Source organism: Giraffa tippelskirchi, chromosome 2 (assembly GCF_054371585.1).
Source record: "Giraffa tippelskirchi isolate mGirTip1 chromosome 2, T2T-mGirTip1v1.2.pri, whole genome shotgun sequence".
Taxonomy (NCBI): Eukaryota; Metazoa; Chordata; class Mammalia; order Artiodactyla; family Giraffidae; genus Giraffa; species Giraffa tippelskirchi.
In genome coordinates, this window is record NC_137276.1 from 168,708,726 (window position 1) to 168,729,033 (window position 20,308).

At 42.3% G+C, this 20,308-nt stretch overlaps 1 protein-coding gene and 1 long non-coding RNA gene across 7 annotated transcripts; one reads left to right on the forward strand and one right to left on the reverse strand.

Annotated features, from left to right (window-relative positions):
• Nucleotides 1-1,378: 1,378 nt before the first annotated feature.
• FBXO40 (F-box protein 40) lies at nucleotides 1,379-20,007 on the reverse strand. Of its 6 annotated transcripts, none has more exons than XM_081571812.1 (5): nucleotides 19,804-20,007; nucleotides 19,587-19,692; nucleotides 10,621-10,658; nucleotides 7,690-9,609; nucleotides 1,379-4,824 (listed from the first exon to the last, which is right to left on the reverse strand). In XM_081571812.1, exons 3-5 carry the CDS (start codon nucleotides 10,621-10,623, stop codon nucleotides 4,606-4,608), a joined length of 2,142 nt encoding a protein of 713 aa, XP_081427938.1. In that variant the 5' UTR covers nucleotides 10,624-10,658; nucleotides 19,587-19,692; nucleotides 19,804-20,007; the 3' UTR covers nucleotides 1,379-4,605. The 6 variants fall into 6 exon arrangements, with proteins under 6 accessions (XP_081427938.1, XP_081427942.1, XP_081427937.1 ...); XM_081571816.1 differs by having other exon boundaries at nucleotides 7,686-9,609; XM_081571811.1 differs by having other exon boundaries at nucleotides 19,582-19,692.
• Nucleotides 12,956-19,036, forward strand: LOC145538924 (uncharacterized). The gene is made up of 2 exons (XR_014077330.1): nucleotides 12,956-13,990; nucleotides 15,243-19,036. It is a non-coding gene; the product is annotated as an uncharacterized LOC145538924 (long non-coding RNA).
• Nucleotides 20,008-20,308: the final 301 nt, after the last annotated feature.

Sequence of the window (20,308 nt, forward strand, 5' to 3'; positions counted from 1 at the left end):
CTTTTGCATATTCAGAAAAATCCTTCCAACCACCGCCCATCACTCTGTACCCTGGTGTCAAGGGCTGTGCCTTTTCCTTAGACTATAGTGATATCAAGTCCAAAAACAGATGGGCCTAGGGAATGGCAGTTAGGTTGGGAAACAGAGGCCAGGAAGGGTGTATATTAAGCAGTTCAACTTCTACTGGCTTCAGCAGTTGTGAGAGGCCAGCCACCTTCCACCTGGGAGTAATGACTACATTTCTTTAGTGCACGATGATGCCTGAGGCAGAAGCACAAATTAGGGGAAAGGAAGGAGGAGAAGATTTGGCCAACAACAAATACAAAAGATTAAAACTAAAAGGGAACAATTGGACTTCCCTGGTAGCTCAGCTGGTAAATAAACTACCTGCAATGCAGGAGATCCCGGTTTGATTCCTGGGTCTGGAAGATCCCCTGGAGAAGGGATAGGCTACCCACTCTAGTATTCTCGGACTTTCCTGGTGGGTCAGATGGTAAAGAATCTGCCTGCAGTGTGGAGGCCTGCCTTCAATCCTTGGGCTGGAAAGATCCCTTGGAGGAGGGCATGGCAACCCATTCCAGTATTCTTGCCTGGAGAATCCCCGTGGATAGAAGAGCCTGGCAGGCTACAGTCTATGGCGTTGCAAAGAGTCAGACATGACTGAGCAACTAAGCACAAAAGGGAACAATGAGGTGATAAAAGGATTTAGAGTCAAAGATAGTGGCCTCTACTAAAGAAAGTCTAGGCTTCCCTGTAGCTGGATGAATGAAATCAATGGACATGTAAGAAGGTAGATTGAGTTTCTCTGTGGTACATGAATTTTCTCTGTGGTACAGGGCTGAGGCTGATAGAAGAGGTTAGGACCTTTGGACAGCCAGTGATAGGCAAAAAACAAGTCATCAAGCAAAGTATGGGGATGAGATCAGAACGCAGTGAGTTTATCTAACTCCAAGCCATTGGGATTGGCAAGATCCAGAATAGGAGGTCCTAGGCAAAACAAAATCAAATCAAAATGAAAGTCAGGATTTGGTATAGAGTTGGTAGAAAATGGGGGCTTTCCTGGTGGCTTAGATGGTAAAGAATTTGAAGTCTGTGCTATAACCAGTATCTAAACTTGGGTTCGGCTTTCAAAGATGGAGAAGACAGTGGGATCAAGGAAGAGCTAGGATTGGTGACTGAGACCCATAGTTGTGGCAAGACTTCATGGAAATCCTTAGAGTTCATTGGTGAGCTGCCCATGTGCTTAGAGCACTGCATCCCTCAGGCTCATTCCTTGGCTTTTCTTCAAGACACACATTCCTTTGTTTCCACAGTGACTTCTGTGCCAGTGAGACACATCTGTCTCTATACCTCACTTGCAAGATTCACCCAGTTAGACTTTCAGAGTACAAAACAGCCTTTATTTTTGCCTGTAGAGATATTGGGGTTTCCAGGGTATAGAGGTAAGTCACACTAGGTACATACAATCTCACTCTTTGCTTCAGTTTGATTAGACATCACACATAGATCATACTTTGGCAGTGATTTTCTTCTTACATCCAAATTCCACCTTGATTTTCACTTTTTCCTTCATTATAAGACGAAAACTTCTTTTCCAGGTCCTTAAGGCAATAATCCTTTCTGCCTGGGTTCCACGGACCTTAACCTCCACATACAGCTGATCCCTACTTTGGACTGGGTTTTTTGGTGTGATACTCTTCAAGGGCTCTGTCCACAGACACCTCCCCCATCCAGGTTCTTATTCTTGGGTCCACAGTCCCCTTTCACTCTCCTTAGCTGATTCTTAAGCTGAAGCCACTTCTAGCTATCTTGCTTTTGTCATATAATCCTTGCTGTTCATGCTGCTCACTGTAGCTTCATCCCATTAATCAGATCACTGTCTCTCTAAAAGGCTTTCCTTTTTCTCCAGTTGCCCTCTCACCATAAAATGTGCTTTTTTGTATAGGCTAGTGGATACCTGTAGTACTCTGATTTCCTGCTACATATATAATTTGTTGCCTTATAAAATGTGTTTGATGATGTTGATCCGCTCGATGTTGCACTTTAGATAGAAACTGGGAAAGTAAAGTGTACCTGGAATGGTGGGGCCCACAGAGAGGTGCAGTCACTCTCCTGCCTGCCCTCCTGAACCCTGGGCTGCCCAGACTGTCAAGGAAGAGCCCTCTGCTCTCTTTCTTTCTCTATACTTCTCATCTGGCTCACAGTAGCCCCAGATTTTCATCTCCCTTAGTCTACAGCTCCCCTTGCTTTCTTTTTCTAATAAAATAAAACCCCAGAATGGATTTTCAGAGCTTTCTTTCTTCATATAGGAAGGACTAGATTACAAAAATGTGGAACTGATCCCTGGGGAACTCTTCCTTTTTCCCCCCCACTTTATTGTTTTGTTGTTGCAGTTACTCATTTTCACTGAATAATACCTTAGTTCACACTCTAGTTATATTTTTTAGAAAATGGCACACTATATACAAATGTGAAATATAAACCAAACAATAAGGATTAGGAAAAGTAGAGTTACATTACTGACTAGTACCAAGTGGCACATTAGAATGAAAGATGAGGGTACTTCTACTCTGGCACTTGCTCTCATACCTTCATATCGACTAGACTGTTTTATTGTTGGTTAAATTCTTTGTTCTCCGCTTCTCCACAGTACCCATCCCCCTTTTCCCTCTGTCTTACTTGCTGACAATTGCTAGGAAAATGGCATCAATTAAGGTGAGAGGGATATAAACACAGAATAAGCAGTTCAACCATCCTGGCTTCAGCTATGCCTGGTGACCTGATAGGATGTATTTTTTTGCACATGCCAAATCTGAGGAGAGAGATGCATGAAAGTAAACCCTGAGAGTGATACCCTCAGGTCAGCTTTATTTAAATAGTTTGAAGAAATGCCTTTCTGTTCTTCCTGGTCTCAGATTCCAGAGTGTTTAGTGACTGCGGCATGCATGTGTTAGTCCCTTCTCCAGCATCCGATTCCTAGACCCCCTTCCAACTAATAACCTTCCCAGCCAGCCGCATGTGTGAAGCCACATCAAACAAACTTAGCTCCATTTGGTTCCCAACTTAAAATCATCATGTGTCTAAAATCTATTTGGTAAATAAAGAGCTGCATGAAACCAATGACTACTATAGATGGTTATGTGAGGTAAGGATTTGCTGTACTAAAACTTACCCGACTTACTGCTATTGGCATGTCATTCATTAGGGCAGTGGTTCTCAACCAGGAGTGATTTTGCTCCCAGAGGATATTTCCAGAGACATTTTTGGTTGTTAAAGCAGTAGGGGAGCTACTGGTATTATTGAGTAGAGTCCAAGGATGTCACTAAACATCCTCTAACACAGGACAGTCCCTTATGACAAAGAATTATCCAGTCTACAGTGTCAATAGTTCCATGAAACCCTCCTTTGGGGGATACCAGTTTCTCTTGTGTATTTTTATTTTACTTTCATTCTCATAAGTTTTGACTATTTGTTACCAAAAATCAGAAGTGTCACCTATTTTTCACAGAATGAAGTCATGCCCAGCAAGAGGTAAGAGCAATTACAGGGAATCACTATGGTCAGATGTCTTCTTTCTCAAGATTCCCCATGGAATACTCAAGTGGCATCTAGGACCTAGTGACTGGTACACAGGACCTATGGTGGGCCTGACTTTTCCATATGCGTGGTCTCCTTGGGCTACCCTGTGTCTTCTGGCATGACACTGAAGTTGGGGTTAGTGTCTTGTGATCATTTCACATAGCCCAGAATGGTGCTGGCCCATACCTGGGCTCTCCTTAATCCAGACTGAGAATACAATTTTCAGAGGAAAAGAACCTTGAATCTTAAGTCACTATTAAAATGTTCAAAAGCAGTCTGTGATTTTTGTCCTAATTTTCTTCATACATATAGTATCTCTTCTGGATTCATCTCATTTTTCAAGGCTGTCCTTCTATATGTTGCCAAGATTCTACACAACCACCTCATTCTGTGACCTCGTTTCTGCCTCTTACCGTTCGACTTTAGGTGTCTCTGAGGCTGCTGTGCTTAGCCTAGGTCTCTATTCTGTTGGACTGTTTGAACTGCCTGGGCTTAGAGACAGTGGGGTAACTAAAAGAAGCCCTGGACTTGGCTGTCAAGACAACTCCAGCTCCAGAAACTTCAGACTGTGCTTTTTACCCTGGGTGCCCTGGGAGGCATCTCAGTCCCTCTTCCTATACTGCCTCTGCCCCATATCGTTGAAAGCGCTCATAAACTGAAAAGTTCTCCACAAAAGCACAGGCCTATGCTGGTTATGGAATTTCACTGCTGTCTCATCTCCTAAGGTCTTAGGCTCATCTTCTAAATGGCCTCAAGTTACCTATTTACTCTGCAGATGGATTTATTTTAGAAAAAAAAGTAGGGGGAGGGAAGCTGTTAGTTATCAGTATGGCGCTATAGCAATTATACAAGCCATGGCTTAGGAAATTTTTCCACCTTATGCAGCTACTCAGGTTCTGAAGGACATTTCATGTTCGAAAACACCTAGATAACGTTTGCAATTTATAGAAGAAAGTCCTCAAAATCACGCTCTGTCCAACTTCAGTAACTCTGAATAGGAATCCAAGAATGGTGGCTTTTGAGTCTTTAGTGTAAGGTGTGTCTTCCTCGTGGTCTGGCTCTAAAGGTGGTGACTAAGGTCTCTCGGGTCTGTTCATGGGACTGACACATGCTGGTCAAAAGAATCGGGTCAGTCTTGTGTTCTACAACATTGAAGGGACAGGATTTCAGGTGCTCAGACATGGAGGCAACTTCATTAAACTCCCAACTCTTGATTTTGGAGAAGAGGCTGCTGAATTGCCAAATCTGAGGAGAGAGATGCATGAAAGTAAACCCTGAGAGTGATGCCCTCAGGTCAGCTTTATTTAAATAATTTGAAGAAATGCCTTTCTGTTCTTCCTGGTCTCAGATTCCAGAGTGTTTAGTGACTGCGGCATGCATGTGTTAGTCCCTTCTCCAGCATCCGACTCCTAGACCCCCTTCCAACTGATAACCTTCCCAGCAAGCCACATGTGTAAAAATGGCTAATACCAACTAATACAATCTGCTTATTGATATACACCCTCACCCCATCCCACCCCCCAGCACTGTGATTAATTCTAGAATAGACATATGATTCAAATCAAGACAACCAGTGCCAGTGAGACTCTACTCCAGAACTTTTGTCTGAGATATCAGGAAGCATATTCATTTTTTCCCCCTCTGTGCTTAAATTTGGAAGCTATTGTCTCTCAGAGCTGCTAACAGCACCCATGGACCACGAAGGGAGAACTGTGTCTTAGAGTGGAGTCACTAGTGAGGAAGTAGAGATAAGAATTGATAGTAAAAAGGTCATTTGGGGGGCATTTTTGAGCAGTTAGATCAGGCCATACCTGAACCTATTATCTTTAGACTTTTTAGGTATGGGCCAATAAATTCCCTTTATATTTTATGTATAAATTTATGTGTAAAGTTTCTTATGTATAAAGAATACATTTATACATATAAAGAATACCCATATAAAGAATATTCTTATGTATAAAGAATACATCCCACTGGAGAAGGAAATGGCAACCCACTCCAATATTCTTGCCTGGAGAACCCCAGAGATGAAGGAGCCTGGTGGGCTGCTGTCTATGGGGTCGCACAGAGTCGGACACGACTCAAGCAACTTAGCAGCAGCAGCAGCACTTCCTTGATTATACATCATTAAAAAGTATTTCTTTAAAAAAAAAAAAAAAAGAATACATCCCAGTAGTCTTGCCTGGAAAATCCCATGGATGGAGGAGCCTGGCAGGGTATGGCCCATGGGGTCACAAAAAGTCAGACACAACTGAGCAACTTCACTTTCTTTTCTTTCTATATTTATATATTTTAAGTTGGTTTTATATTGCTTAAAATTAAAGTATGATAATTAATAAGAGTCTCACTAGAACAGAATCCTTAGGAGAAATCTAAAAGTCTGGTACTCAAAGCCCTGCTGGCCTTTGGCACTTAGGATGGTGCCAAAGTAACTAGTTTTAAAATCTGGCTATGAAGATAGGCATAACCTGATATTCTTCAACTTTATCACTTCATCATCAGTTTCTTGTCATTGTTCTTATATAAAAAAATGTGCCCTGGGATCTTAGAACTATTTCCCTTTTTACTTTAAAAAGCCATTTTAATATGGGTATCCTTTAGCTCCAACTGAATTCTCTTTCTTCCTTTCTACAAGGAAATTAGTTTGTCCTGAATGATATTTAAGAGTTGTCAGCAATGACTGAATTGGGAAAATTGTTAGTCAGAAAATAATGAAATTTCTAGTATGTAAATTAAATTATTTGCATTTGATTTTACAGAGGAAGATATTAGGTAGTTCCAGACTATACAGTTCCCGAAGGCAGGATCATAGTCTCATTCATGTATATTCCTAACACATGGTCAGTTGGCAGTTACTTAACACATGATTGCAGGCCTGGATTCATAAGGGAGAGTGTGATAATTACTTTTTGAAGACTGCTCAGGGAATAAATAATAGAAAACATGCAAGATGTTTTAGACATAATCAATAAAAATAGATGTAAACATTTCCTAATTCCCCAATGCCAGTTTGCATACACCCACATACTGGGAATAAAGTCAACAGTGAGATTTTAGAATTAATGACCTAAATGGGCATCATACATTTGTGATTCACATTACTAATACATGTACCATAAGAAAGGGTGCTAAGGGCACTTTGGATATGACGAATTGGGAGTTTCACTTCTATTTGGTACAAGTTAATAGAACTTTACAGTTAAGCAAGCCTAGCTTTATCGGGAAAAGGGAATAAACTTTTCCAAGAGGAAAGATTCTTTGATTTATACAATATTTTAAAAATTAAATAAGCATTTGAACCAGGGGAAATCAGTGGACCAAATTATTTTAGAACTTCAAAATGAATTCAACAACAGCAAAAATTAGTTGACATGCGTCTGAGGAGAATCTGTTGGCATATTGTATCAATTAGAGTCTAGGCAGAAAACAGAAGCCACACTCAGACTGGGTATTCTGACGAGAATTTTAAAAAGGAATGATACACAAATGTGTGAGCAGTGTATAGGAAAACCAGAAGATTTAGTGCAGTACCCAGGCTAGTAACAATCTTGAGTGTTACAACTCTAGGCCTGAATAGGAAGGAGGAGTTTATTAGAATCCAGAATGGGTAACTGTATGGAGAAAACCATCAGATACAGCTATCTTTAGTGGAGAGACAAGGCCAGTGCAAAGTGTTGAGAAGGGGAAAATGCATGCAGAGAGGAAGCCAGAAGAACACCTGTGTCAGCCTCTCCCACCTGCCCATCTCCCATTAGATACACTCCCATTAGACTAGCCCACCTGGAAGCTGGAGGGCAGGGGACCAGGTTAAGGTAGTCTGCAGAGATCAGCTTCCTGGGGGACAGGTCACGATGGAGAATGGATCATAGAAGCAAACAGCAGATATTCTGAACACATACACAGAGATACATAGACACGACCATCTGTATTACTATTTTTATGTTTATGGGTCTGTCTCCTCTTCTAGGCTGGCTTCCTTGAGCTCACAGACTGTGTCTCATTCCTAGTAACCTAATACAATCCCAGTGCCTAGTACACTGCTGGTGCATAGAAGGCTCTTAGTAAATAATTGCTGAATGAATGAAGTGAATGACTAAGTGAATTACTTGCCTGTCTGTGAACTCTCCAGGAGGTGCCTCCATGGGAATACCTCTTCTTCTTCCACTGCAGGAGGACCATCCCTCTCTCTTGTAACAAAGTGGCACAGATACTCCTCATCAGCACGGATACCTGGGAGAGCTGCGACAGGCTGATGCTGTCTAGGAACCCGGCAATGTACTGTAGGACTTCCAGGGGCAGGCTGGTTAGAGAATTCTGGTTTTTTCCTTCACGACCTGAGAAATGGTTGTTCTTCCTTCCCTCACTCAGTTCTGAAGCAACCTCCGGCTTGATGGCAAAGGTCTTGAGCTCCTGGCTGTAGATCACTTTTGCCTTTTGCCCTGGGGGACGGAAATGGTTTTGAATAAAGGTACATCCCAAGTAGGCCAGGGGGCATCGGTGTTGGAACCAGCCATTGAGACATGACTGAATGTCTGTGTGGACGTTCTTGAAATGTAGGGGAAATTCATCCCTCCTGAAGAATTTGTTGCAGGTGAAAGTAAAGGCAGAGCTGCTCTTGTTGTGTCTCCTGGTCACACACTCACTGTGGAGCTCCACGTGGAGCCCGTTCGCGTTGCTGTTTGGGTTGGCGGTGGTTAGGAGGTCGGCCAGCACCATCCCAGAAGAAAACTGTTCTGGCTCAAAATTGTATGTCTGTGTAGCGAAATCCATGAACAGCCCGTCAATGCTCCTGGGCTCGGAGATGACGTGACCTTTGAGTTCTCTTTCCAAAGCACACAGGAGAGTGGTCTTGATGAGATCTGACTTGGGCAGGTCCTCCACAGTGATCCCTAAATCTGAAGTATCGACCGCCTTGTGCTCACTTGGCCTACAACTCATAGCATCACCTAGGCGAGCCCGCTTCCCACAGTAGCTCACAGGAACTTTGAAGGTGTAAACAGTCTTCACTTCCTGAGCCTCCAGGTTGCCGTAAACAAAGTCTCTCTCTTTGGGTGTACAAGCAGGCATCTGACCAAAGTGAATAAGCATCCTCCCATTGTGCACCAGGTACATATTATAATCCTTTGCATCCACAGCTGTTTTTAGTCTTTCCAGAACACCATCCTGCCAAGGGGCAAGTCCTGTCTTTTCTATGGCTGCATGAAAGTCCTGCAGCTTCTGGTCTTCCTGCGGTTCTTTTCCTTTGGCATCTCCCTCCTCTACTGTTCTATTGCTGCTGGAAATCTGTTGTTTCTCTGGGCCATTCCTGCTCTTGCTGTCACTGCTGGCTGATGAGCTTATTAAAGCTGAGGCCGCATGCTCTTTGCTGAACATATTTTCCCACTTGTCAAACTTGACCAGGTCCATCCCTTCTTTGGTTTTGGCTAACGCCTCTCGTTCTTCTTGACTCAGCTCTACCACCTCCCCATTCATGGCTGACAGAGAGCAGCCTGTTACCAAACCAGCGTCCTCCCCACCCACCGCTCCACCCATTTCCTCCCAGTTGGCTTCACCATTCATAGGAGGTTCCTCTTCCGTGGGTTCTCTAGTTTCTGGGAAAAGTTCTACCATTTTCAGAGATCTAAAAAGGACCTTCTGGTCCTGAAGGGCCAGGGCTGTGTCCAAGCATTCCTCATCGGGGTTCTCTTTCATGATGTTCTCATGAAGCGTTGTTTCAGAGTCCACGTTTGGCCAGCGGTTCCACTCCATGGAGCAGCAGACCACGCTGGCAGGACACACTGGCAGGTGCTTGGCCAGCTTGTGGCGGGACATGAAGAGGGGGCAGCCATATTCGGAGTTGAGGCATGGAACCTGCTCTAAAGGGCAGAGTAGCTCGTGCTCAGCCTCTTTGCACATGTGGAAGGTAGCACCGCAGGACAGGTGGCAGTTTATCACCGGGCAAGAGACACTGGGCTCCACAGGCATGAGGCAGTGACGGTTGAAGCATCTCTCACAGTGTCTGTGCTGCACTGGTGGCCTGCGTGTCCTACCCTAGAGACACCAAAGGCAAGGGGAAAGAGAAAACAAGTGACTGCTGGGAGAGAAGCTCTACATGTCTGCGAGTATTTAAGTTTTAATTGACTTATTTCCTGTTTATACACGCTGATTGTAGGAACCTTGGAAAATACAGAAAGTCATAGAGAAGAAAGCTGGAGAAGAAAACGGCAACCCACTCCAGTATTCTTGCCTGGAAAATCCCATAGATAGAGGAGCCTGGTGGGCTACAGTCCATGGGGTCACTAAGAGTTAGACACGACTGAGTGAGCAGGCACAGAGAAGAAAGCAAAAACACTCATAATACCACAGCCAGAAATAACAGCTATCAATACTTTTTATTTTCCAGTAGTTTATCTATGTACTAAATGTGTTGAAAATAGGAAAAAACACACACACACACGAAAGTGGGCTAAAAAGTTGACAACTGCTATTTTTGAGTTGTGGATTATGTAGGATTTATGCACAGTTAATATTCTGAGTACAATTTTTAGTCCTGCTTTAACTTGCTATTACGTTATGTCTAGGCTGTTTTATAAATTTTTCTTGGCAAACTTTCTTCATAGTGGCAGTGTAACATTCCAGAATGAGTGTTCTGTCATTCACATGATCAACCACCAGGGGGCATGCTGGGTGGACCCACGGTGGGTCTGGTTTTGTTCACATCTTTGTCCTCAGCACCTGTCACAGGGCCTGGATCACTGTAAGCACTCAATAATATTTGCTGAATGAAGGAAGTGTTAGCCATTTATATTACAGCTGGATTTTTTCTTTTTCATATATAAAGTTTTACTAAAAATCTTTGCTCATCAATCTTTCTCAGGTCTCTGCTTTTCAACTCGGTGTCGGTTTATTCTAGGTTCTGCTCTAGCACCTCTGGTTCAGCAAAAAGCCAATATATATCATTAGACCAAAAGGACAAATCCACCAGCAGCTTGGGCTACAGGCTAAATGAGGCCACACCTGGACCTCTAAAAGGTGAAGTTCCGGTGAGCACCTGGTACTTACCATAGCTTTCAAATTTCTTCTGGCTTTGTATAATAACTCTAGGGGAAAATATAAAAATACAGATATGAATGATTCATGAAAAAGTTATTTTATCTACTTTAACCGGGGTCAAAATGACTTCAGGTACTTTTCCATCACCCTGGAGGTAAGTATCATGGCCCCCCGTTTTACAGTCATATATGCTTTTCTTAGATTCACTTTTACTTTCTCTTTCTTTCAACATACACACACTTTCTTGCCAAGCCACTTGAAGATAAGTTGCTGATATTATTACACTTTATCTTACTGGCATATATATACTTAATTATCTGTAAGTACTGAAGTATATCCTGGTAAGGTTGATTTACATTTGTTTAAGACTTTTTAGCCTCCTTTAATCTGGAAAATCCTCCTTAACTTTTTTGTTTTAGATAAGACAGCCTTAAATCTCAAGGAAATTGCATGCTAGTTTATTCATGTATTCATTCTTGCATCCATTTATTCAACAAGCATTTTTTGGTTACCTACTATATATGCCAGTAAGTGAGCTTAAGGTTTACCTAGACTGCTTGTTAAAGTGGCTTTAAACATTATTGTTCATTATAATCAGCTGTAATGCTTGTTACATATATAGATTTGCACTGGTCAGTATGGTAGCCACTGGCCACATGTGGCTATTTAAGTTAATCAAAATGAACTAGAATTAATAATTTAGTTCCTCAAGTTATACTACATTTCAAGTGTTCAGTAGCCCCATATGATTAGTAGCTACTCTATTGGACAACACAGAATAGAATATTTTCATCTTCATAGAAAGTTCTATTGGACAACACTGCCATGGATGCTGGCTGTACCCCTGACCTGAGTGAAGTGAGTGTTCTGAAACTTACATTCTTAACACATTCCCTATCTGACTTGTGCACTGCAAGTGGGAAAGAGAGAACATGCCAGAATGCTCTATAATAGCCTGAATCAGGAGGCAGGTGAGAAGCTGCTAGCCAGAACATTAATAGGTTCAGGGCCAAGTATAAGATAAATCAGCCAGAGAGAGAGAGAGTGCCGAGCAGAGTGGAAGAACTGTGAGGGTTGGACTGAGAGGGAGCAGAATAGATTCAGACAAAGATCTTTTGGATGCAAGAGCCCAGCCACTTGATCTTTCGACATACAATTTAACATTCAGGTGGGCTCCCGCCATATTCCAGATCACTCCTGGGGGCAAAAATTCCCATTGTGGACTTGTGTGAATTTGTAAATATTAGGTTCAAGCATCTGGAATTTTGGTATTCAATAAGGAACCATTTGGGAATTCCCTGGCGGTTCAGTGGTTAAGACTTTGTACTTCCAATGTAGGGGGCATGGGTTTGATACCTGGTTGGGGAACTAAGTTCCCACAGGCTGCATGGTATGACAAATAATAATAATAATAAATTAATTAAAAACAACCCAAGTGGGAATTTTAAAAAAGGAACCATTTATCATTGTAATTGGGGGTATTAATCAGTAGTAGTAGAAGGATGGAGAAGGACCTGGAGTTAGAAACTACCATATAGAGAACATGCTGGAGGCTGAGATGGTGAGACAGATGACAGCAGAAGTAGACAAGATGAGACAGACAGGAGACATTACAATGTTACAAGTAACATTTTTGTTTCTGACTTGAGATGGGGGAAGAAGAAAAGCCAAAGATGATGCCAGGAAAGTGAATAAAGAAGAGAGAATATTGGGTGTAATTCTGAGAAAAATGGAGGTCTAAGGAGGAAAATGTTTGGGGAGGAAAGATGGGCCCAGTGAGTATAACACAAGTTGCTTTAGGTCAAGACAGATCATGTGGGTGGGAAGATGAGGGAGTAGAATAGAGAGATGCAGACTTTTGAATTATCCACTTAAAAGTGAGAAGAAGCCATAACTGGAGAAGTGAGCACACAGAATAGAAATCTGAGCCATGAAGTACAAGGATAAGTGTGACCACTCTGGGGACAAGAAGAAGTAGAGCCAGAGAAGGAACATCAGAGAGCTAAGAGAGTCAGGACTATGTTTTCAGATCTAACGGAAAGGGTGAGTGATGGCCTCCGATGCTACCTTGAGGTTAAGAACAGTGATGATAGTGCCAGTGCTCACGGCAGGTCCCCAAAGAGCTCTTGCCAGAGCATGTGCATTTCAGCTGTGAGGTGGGACTCTTGGCCATTCAAAATCTGGTGTTTGTTTGGAGTGGAGGAGAAAGCTATTAAGCACACACTTCAATGTTGGCAGGGCCTGGGCCCTGCCTGGGAGAATGAGACCATCTGTTTTCTATTCATGACAGACATTCATCAAGAATGGACTCTGGATGACTGATGGTCCCCTGTTGGGTTTTAGGTGGGAAAGAAGACTGGAGTAAGGCTACGTGAAAAAAGCTAACAGCACCAGGAATGTCCAACTTTATGTTTGCCAGCCAGATTCTTTGACAAAGTTGAGCCCATTTCCCAGCAAGGGCAAAGCAGCCCTGGCTAGTTCTGTGTATCGGCAGACACGTGTCTGGCTGGAGGGACAACAGTAATAAACCCTAAGCTCTATCATTTCTTCTCTTTTAAGTTGAGGTATAGTTGATTTACAATGTTGTGTACACAGCAAAGTGATTCTGTTATATATATATCTATATCTATTTTTTCATTCTTTTCCTTTATTGGTTATTACAAAATACTAAGTATAATTCCCTGTGCTCTACAGTAGGTCTTTGTTGCCAATGATTTCTTATCCTTCAGCATTATTAAAGGTTCTTAGGAACAGTGGTTTGGAGGCTAGTAACATTTGTAGTGGAACCTTATTGCTCTCCATCTCTTCGAAGTTATTTGAAACTATCCCTTTAAGAGAAAAGAAAAGCAATGCATGGAGGCAACAAAGATGCTGTTGCTGTTGTTGTTGCTTTATGTTGCTATTTAAAGATCTTCTGCCAGGCTCTGGAGCTACCCAAGATGAGTGACTTTGGGAGAGGACATGTGCTCAGCAGAAAGACACTAAGTGGAGACCACTCATTGGAGATGTTTGGCAGTGAAGGAAAAGAGAAAGATAAATATAGCCTAAGGGCATAAAATATCACACCTAAACCTTTTGTTGTATAGCTGGGGGAAAACATTCCAAAAACATTCCTACTATGATAAGGGACAATTCAAAATTGTTGATATTCTAATTATTGCTGGAGAAATAGGGTGACCGAACATGCTAGTTTGCCTTAGACACTCTCTGAGTGAGCACTGGAAGTCCCAGGTCCCAGGAAACCTCTTAGTGAAGTGAAGTCACTCAGTCCTGTCCGACTCTTTGTGACCCCATGGACTGTAGCCTGCAGCAGGTTTCTCCATCCATGGGATCTTCCAGGCAAGAGTACTGGAGTGGGTTGCCATTTCCTTCTCCAGGGGTTCTTCCTGACCCAGGGATTGAACCCAGGAAACCTCTTAGTCCTAGGTAAATTTTGACAACTGATTGATCACCTTAGGTTGGAGCCAACTGATGTTGCCTCAAGTTAACCAAGTTAGATTTATCATAGGTTGTCTCATGATATGAGATACCCTGTTCTCCCAATTTCTATTTCAGTGCAGTGACTGGATCCTTATCCTCCATGGGGTTTGTCTGACTTGCCCAGATTGAGTGATCTCTCTGCATTTTGGATGTCATACAGGAAGAGAAAATAAGATATCAATGTTTAACATGTGCATTTATATAACATCTCATTTAATCCTCAATAATCTTGTGAGGTGGGTATTACCATCTCCAGTTTACTGATAAGGACATTGAGGCACAAAGAAGCTTAAGTCTGTCTGAGTTCAAACTCTACTCTCCACTACATCACACTGTGTCCATTGGAAATCCATACAGACCTCTGTGGTCCATCTCCATGATCAGGGGGGAATGTGAGCCCACGGCTATACTCTGTTAGGCAATAGCCTCTTTTCCTCCAGATGAGGTGCAGAAAGCTGTCTACATGTATTATCTTTCCAAATTGTAGAGGAGCTGGATGCTTCACATTAGGAAACACCTTCATCCCAATGATGATTTTTTGGGAGGATCCTCCTCTCAAGCCATCCCATACGGTGCCCTTCTGAACAGAAATAAGATGACCATCCAGGTCCCATGCCTTCACAGTTCAGGGAATACAAATGTGACAGGGAAAATTTGGGGGGTTAAAAATGTTCACTTCCATATGGAGTCTGAGATTTAAAATGAAACATCTACCAAATCAAAGCATATAGAACTTCTTCACTGTGAAAAACCTGATTAAATTCTGTTTCTGAAACAGAGTATGGTTACTTGGGTGACATTTCCATGTCCCTATAGTCACCTTTAAATTCTTGCTTCCTGTCAGAAAAGGTAATTCCCTCCTCTCAAAAATGAACTTCACTCAAGTTTGGCCAAAACACTCTCCCCAAAAATATGTTTTAACGTTCCCCTGTCTAGAGGACACAATGTAAACTTTATGCTTAAATAGTTGAGAGATCTACATAGAACTAGATTTTACTAATTGTACTGGATGGAGTTTAAATAGGATACAAGTAGATAGGGGCTTCCTGCATAGCTTAGTTGGTAAAGAATCTGCCTGCAGTGCGGGAGACTTGGGTTTGACTCCTGGGTCAGGAAGATCCCCTGGAGAAGGAAATGCCAATCCACTCCAGTATTCTTGCCTGGAGAAGAGTAGATAGAAGGACCAAATAGAAGGACCAAGTACAGTACATGAGTTCAAGGGATGAATATTTTTTTAAAGAAATAGAGGAGAATTTAGAACCTGACAAAGGAGCAGAAACTATTTGATGCAAGTTTTGGTGCTCTGTGGATCACTCAGAAAGAAGTAAATTAATAAGCAAAGGCAAGTCAGCTAGAATAATAGTCCTTAAAATATGGTACCTAGACCAACAGAATCAGAATCCCCCGGGAACTGATTAGAAAAGTACAGTATTGGGCCCCACCCAATCAGAACTACTGAATCAGACCTACCAGCTGATTGTACTGTAAGCTCAAGTGTGAGACCTAAAAGAGCCTGATATTGTGCCCCAATCACAAAGAAACTAGTGCCCGGTTAGGTGGGAAGGCCTGGGAGAAAGATCTGAAAAGGCAGTTGGCAAATCTATCCATTTCTTTCCGTCTCCACCACCACTGCCCGGTCCAAGCACCATAATCTCTCATCCAGTCTGGAGCAATAGAATTATAATCAGTCTTACTCCTCCCATTTTGTGCCCTGTAATCTGTATTCATCAGCAGAAGGAGTGATTTTAACAACTTTTAACATTAGATCACTACTTTCCTGCTTAAAATCTTCAGAGGGTCCCATCCTATCACAAGGAATAAGGTCCAGTGTCCTTATCTTGGCCCACATGGTCCTCCATCTTGCTTGCCTCTTTCACCTCACCTCTCGCCCTTGAGTACTTAGTTCCAGCACTTTTTGCTCATTCTTCTGTAGGAACTTTGTACTTGTTCTTTCTCCCAAGAGAATTCACCCCTGCTCCTTAATTGCTTATGCGCTTCTTCTCCCCATTTAGATTTTACCTTACCTACTGCTTCCACAGAGGTCTCACCTGATACCCCCAATCTGAAGTAAATTAAAGAGGGAACCCCTTGGTGGTCTGGTGGACTCTGCTTTTTCACTGCCGAGGGCACAGTTTCAATCCCTGGTCAGGCTAAGATCATGCAAGCTGTGCGGCACAACCAAAAATTAAAAATAATAAAAATAAATTAATGAACACATGTTCTGCTGGGTAATTTTTTGACAAGTTACTGAATCTCCCTAAAGTTAATTTATTCATCCATAAAATGGGCCTCATCATAACCCATAGGATTGTGTGAGGATCAAACGAGATAAAGTAGCGAACATATCTAGTATACAGGAGTCACTAAACTGTTTGTCCTTTCTCTACCAAGAAGGTCATTCTCATGGTCACCACCCTTGTCCAGACCTTATTTCTTCCCATTGCATCATGCCCACAGCCCTTGGCTGGCCTTTCAATTTTAAGTTCTCCCTCATTCCACTGGATCTTACATACCCTGCCAGTTTAATCATTCTCAAACCCCTATGTAAAAAAAAAAAAATCTTTCTTCATTCCTTTATGAATATGAATCTCCCTAATTTCCCACAATTTTGGCCTCTTTTATTCACCACAAAGGGCTTCCCAGGTGGCGCTAGTGGTAAAGAACGTGCCTGCTACTGTAGGAGATGGAGGTTGTAAGAGATGGCAGTTTGATCCCTGGGTCAGGAAGATCCCCTGGAGGAGGGCATGACAACCCACTCCAGTATTCTTGCCTGGAGAATCCCCATGGATAGAGGAGGCTGGTGGGCTATAGTCCATGGGGTCTCAGAGAGACGGGCACGACTGAGTGACTAAGCACAGCACCGCACCGCACATATGCTAATGTGTTTTTTGTTGTTGTTCTGTTTTGTTTTAAAGGAAGAAAAAGAAACATTTTCAACTTTATTATGTTAATGTGGCCTTATGAATGGAAAAGACTGTGGATTCCAGTTATGACAGATACTCCGAATGCTGCCAGGACTGTTTGTAGGACTTTACAGCACTTGTTCTTCACCCTTGCAGCCACAGAATCAGAAATCTGGATCAGGCAGATAACCAGAAATCCTCTGCTCTAGAGTTTCGCAAACGTCAGTGTGCATAGGAATCACCTAAGCAGTCCTTTTAAAATGCAGTTTCTGATCTTGTAGAACAAAGGGTTATGAAAAGGGTCTAGTTTAACCTCTTCATTTTCTACTAGAGAAACTGAAGCCCAGAGAAGGAATATCTCATTGCCCATGCCCCCCAGAGTCTCTGACTCTAATCACATGCTTTTATGTTTTCTACTTCACCTTGAAGGTTTATTAAGAAATTCTGTGGAAACCACAGTACCACACAGAGCTACCTGTGTGACAACGGCCAAGGACATGTGGGCAGCTTAGATGATACCAAGGGCAAAGCGGGACAGAGCCTGGAAGAACGACGAAGTGGTGGTGACCGAGGGTCACTGGCCAGAAGGTCGTGAGAAGTCATACAGCAGGTATATTTAAATCACTGACTCAAACAAAGGAGAATGGGATTAACAGATAACAGCTTTCACATTCTTTACTATAAAGTTAGTAGACAATCAGGGTTGGTGTCAGGGAGATATTTTTAGACAAGGGGCCCTCCCAGCATCCCTCACATGATGTCAGCGACTAACTATTTTGCCTCCTCATGTGGCTAGCCCTGGCAATAATTATTTATTCCTGAGCTTTAACTTTAGTGGAAGTGACAAGGTCAAGAGTTTAAAAACAGAGATTAACTGTTAACCTATTAACCAGCCTACTAATTTGTTACCTTAATTATACATTGTTAATCTATTTCCCTGCTGTGGAGATATTTAATTTTAGGGAAAGAAAATGTATAAAGTTAAATATTCAAATAATTCCTTTGCCTCTTGAGATTTTAACACAACCAGTTGGCCGAGGAAAATTCCCACATATGGTCCCATAATCCTGGGCTTTCAGGCTATGATTTCAGCCCTTTCATTATACCCTAAAAACCATCCTCCCCCAAATCTATTCAACCTCACCATCTGCAGTTCTCTACCTACACTAGAAATCTACCTTTAAATTTTCTAGTTATTTAATTAGCTAGTTAATTCTCATAGCTGGTGCTTGTATTATTAGTGTCAGTATTTAAAATTACTGTTTTGTATTGGCCAATAAAATTCAGACTGGCCGGATTATTTAGGAGTAGCTCTGAGTCAACTGGTCTGGTTGGTTACTGCTAAGCTGACACACCATCTTGCTAGGACAGTATTCAGTATACACCTTGAAAACTTTGGTGCTCCGGAAAACTTGACAAAATGAAGTGAGGCAATTATACACAGTGCATTTGATTGTACCTAGCAAACAGGCATAATTATAACCCAGACACTGATAGCAAAGTTATGGGATGCATCTGGAGGTTATGGAGGCTGGCAGGAAGGAACCAGGAATTAGGGTGTCTGGTGGTAGGTCTCCTTTTCTTAGCATTGGTGGCAATAGCCAGTACACTGCAAAGTTCAGAGCGTACAGAATCATTTCTGCTGCATAGGCCACTTCCCAGGATGTCCTTGGCTGAACTTTTAACTCTATCACACTAAAGTGAGGTCCAGAGGAAAACAGGAAAATAAACACTGCTCCCTTCTCCCTGCCAATTTGTTTGTGCATGCAACACTATGAAGTTATTCCCAAAGCTGGAAATAACCCGTCTACACTTTAAAGTGTTTGATTCTCCAAGTATTATTAATCATTTTACTTTTGTCCCTCGGGATGTGCAAGTTTCAAGTTTGTGATAATTTTTGGTTTACCTGCCTGTATAAGTTTTTCAATTTGTAAAATACTTTCACTTCTATTCCACACATGTATTTGGATTCAAGAGAGCTGGGAAGCAATGAGTCATGTTTAGGAAATATTGTTAAATAAAAACAGGTTTTAAACTCTGCAGACAGAATTTTAAAAATATATAATTCAATTCTATAAATACAGTAAATACAATTCTGCTAAATTAACCAGTAGTGTCACAGGTGATGAAATTTAAAGTACACGAGAATGACTTGCAATTAACACTGCAAATGTTGATCGGGGAAAGATCACAACATTTGGACTTCAGAAAACAGAAATTCTGGGTTCTGGGCCTTTCATCTGTTTTATCACCATCTCCTCCACCTCCCCTATCTTGAACCCCCATCAGTACTGTGTAAGCTTAGGGATACCACCTAACTACTATGGTTGATTGCAGAAGAAAGAACCTAAACTGTTAGAAAGCAGGTAATCTCCTGCTCTAAGATTTTAGATTCAAAGCAGGAGTTCACGTATGAAATGAAAGCAGTTTCATTCTCTGAGCCAACCTTTTCTCCCTCATATGTAACTAATTTGTTTTAACAACCCTCTTGCTCAGAGCAAAAAGGGGATAGGCAGCTCAGCCTCTGCTTCCACGTTCACCACTCTAAATTCCCCCTTGATGAACCTGCTGCATCTAAAAATCTTACCTTACCAGCACGGGCTGAGTCAGCATGTGCTGCACCTGCGTCCCTTGGTTGTGAGCAGGCAGACTGCCGGAGGTGGCTGGGCGTGCATCGGCTGCTGCAGAGGACCGAATTCTGTCGTGGAGGTAGGGAAAGGAGAAAAAACTTCAACAGAAATAGTTCAAGTGCTTCGAAGTTAAAAATAAAACTATATCACAAGGGCCAATGTGACCAGGCTCAACTTACGATTTGTTTTCTTTCTCCTGTATTTATCAACGCTCTGTCTCTGCTGGAGAGGCAGTCACAGGGGAAGCCGGAAGGCAAGTGGGGTTTTATATCAGTGGGTTTTCTTTCCCTTGAGGAAGGAGGAAAATCCTTTTAAGAAGGATCATTTTCAAGGCCAGAGGAGCCTCTCCGAGTCCAGTGCATGCTGTTGGCAGATCCAGCTGTGCTCCCTGTGGCTGGTGGAGCACTCAGGACTGGCTGCTGTTCTAATTATAGCCGTGCTTTGCACCTAAACCTGTCACTGGCTGAGGCAGCAACTTGTGAAAGTGACATGTGGTCCTCTGTTTCTCCTGTTTCTTGTCATGACAAGGAAGTGGCTGTCCTCTCCCAGCCCTCTTCCTTCCCTGATGGTTGGGAAAGGAAGAGTTTGTAATTCAGAAATCAGGCACAGTTTAAGTCCAGTGTGAGAAAACTAGAGGTGGTAGGAGGCTTAGCTATTACTTAGCTCTTTCTTTTTCACAGTTGA

Excerpts from the sequence above, each read along its gene's own strand:
- FBXO40 (XM_081571812.1), bottom strand. Across the intron at positions 4,825-7,689 it reads CCTGGAGAGTTCACAGACAG|ATTTGGCAATTCAGCAGCCT; the intron begins GCAAGTAATTCA and ends CTCTCTCCTCAG.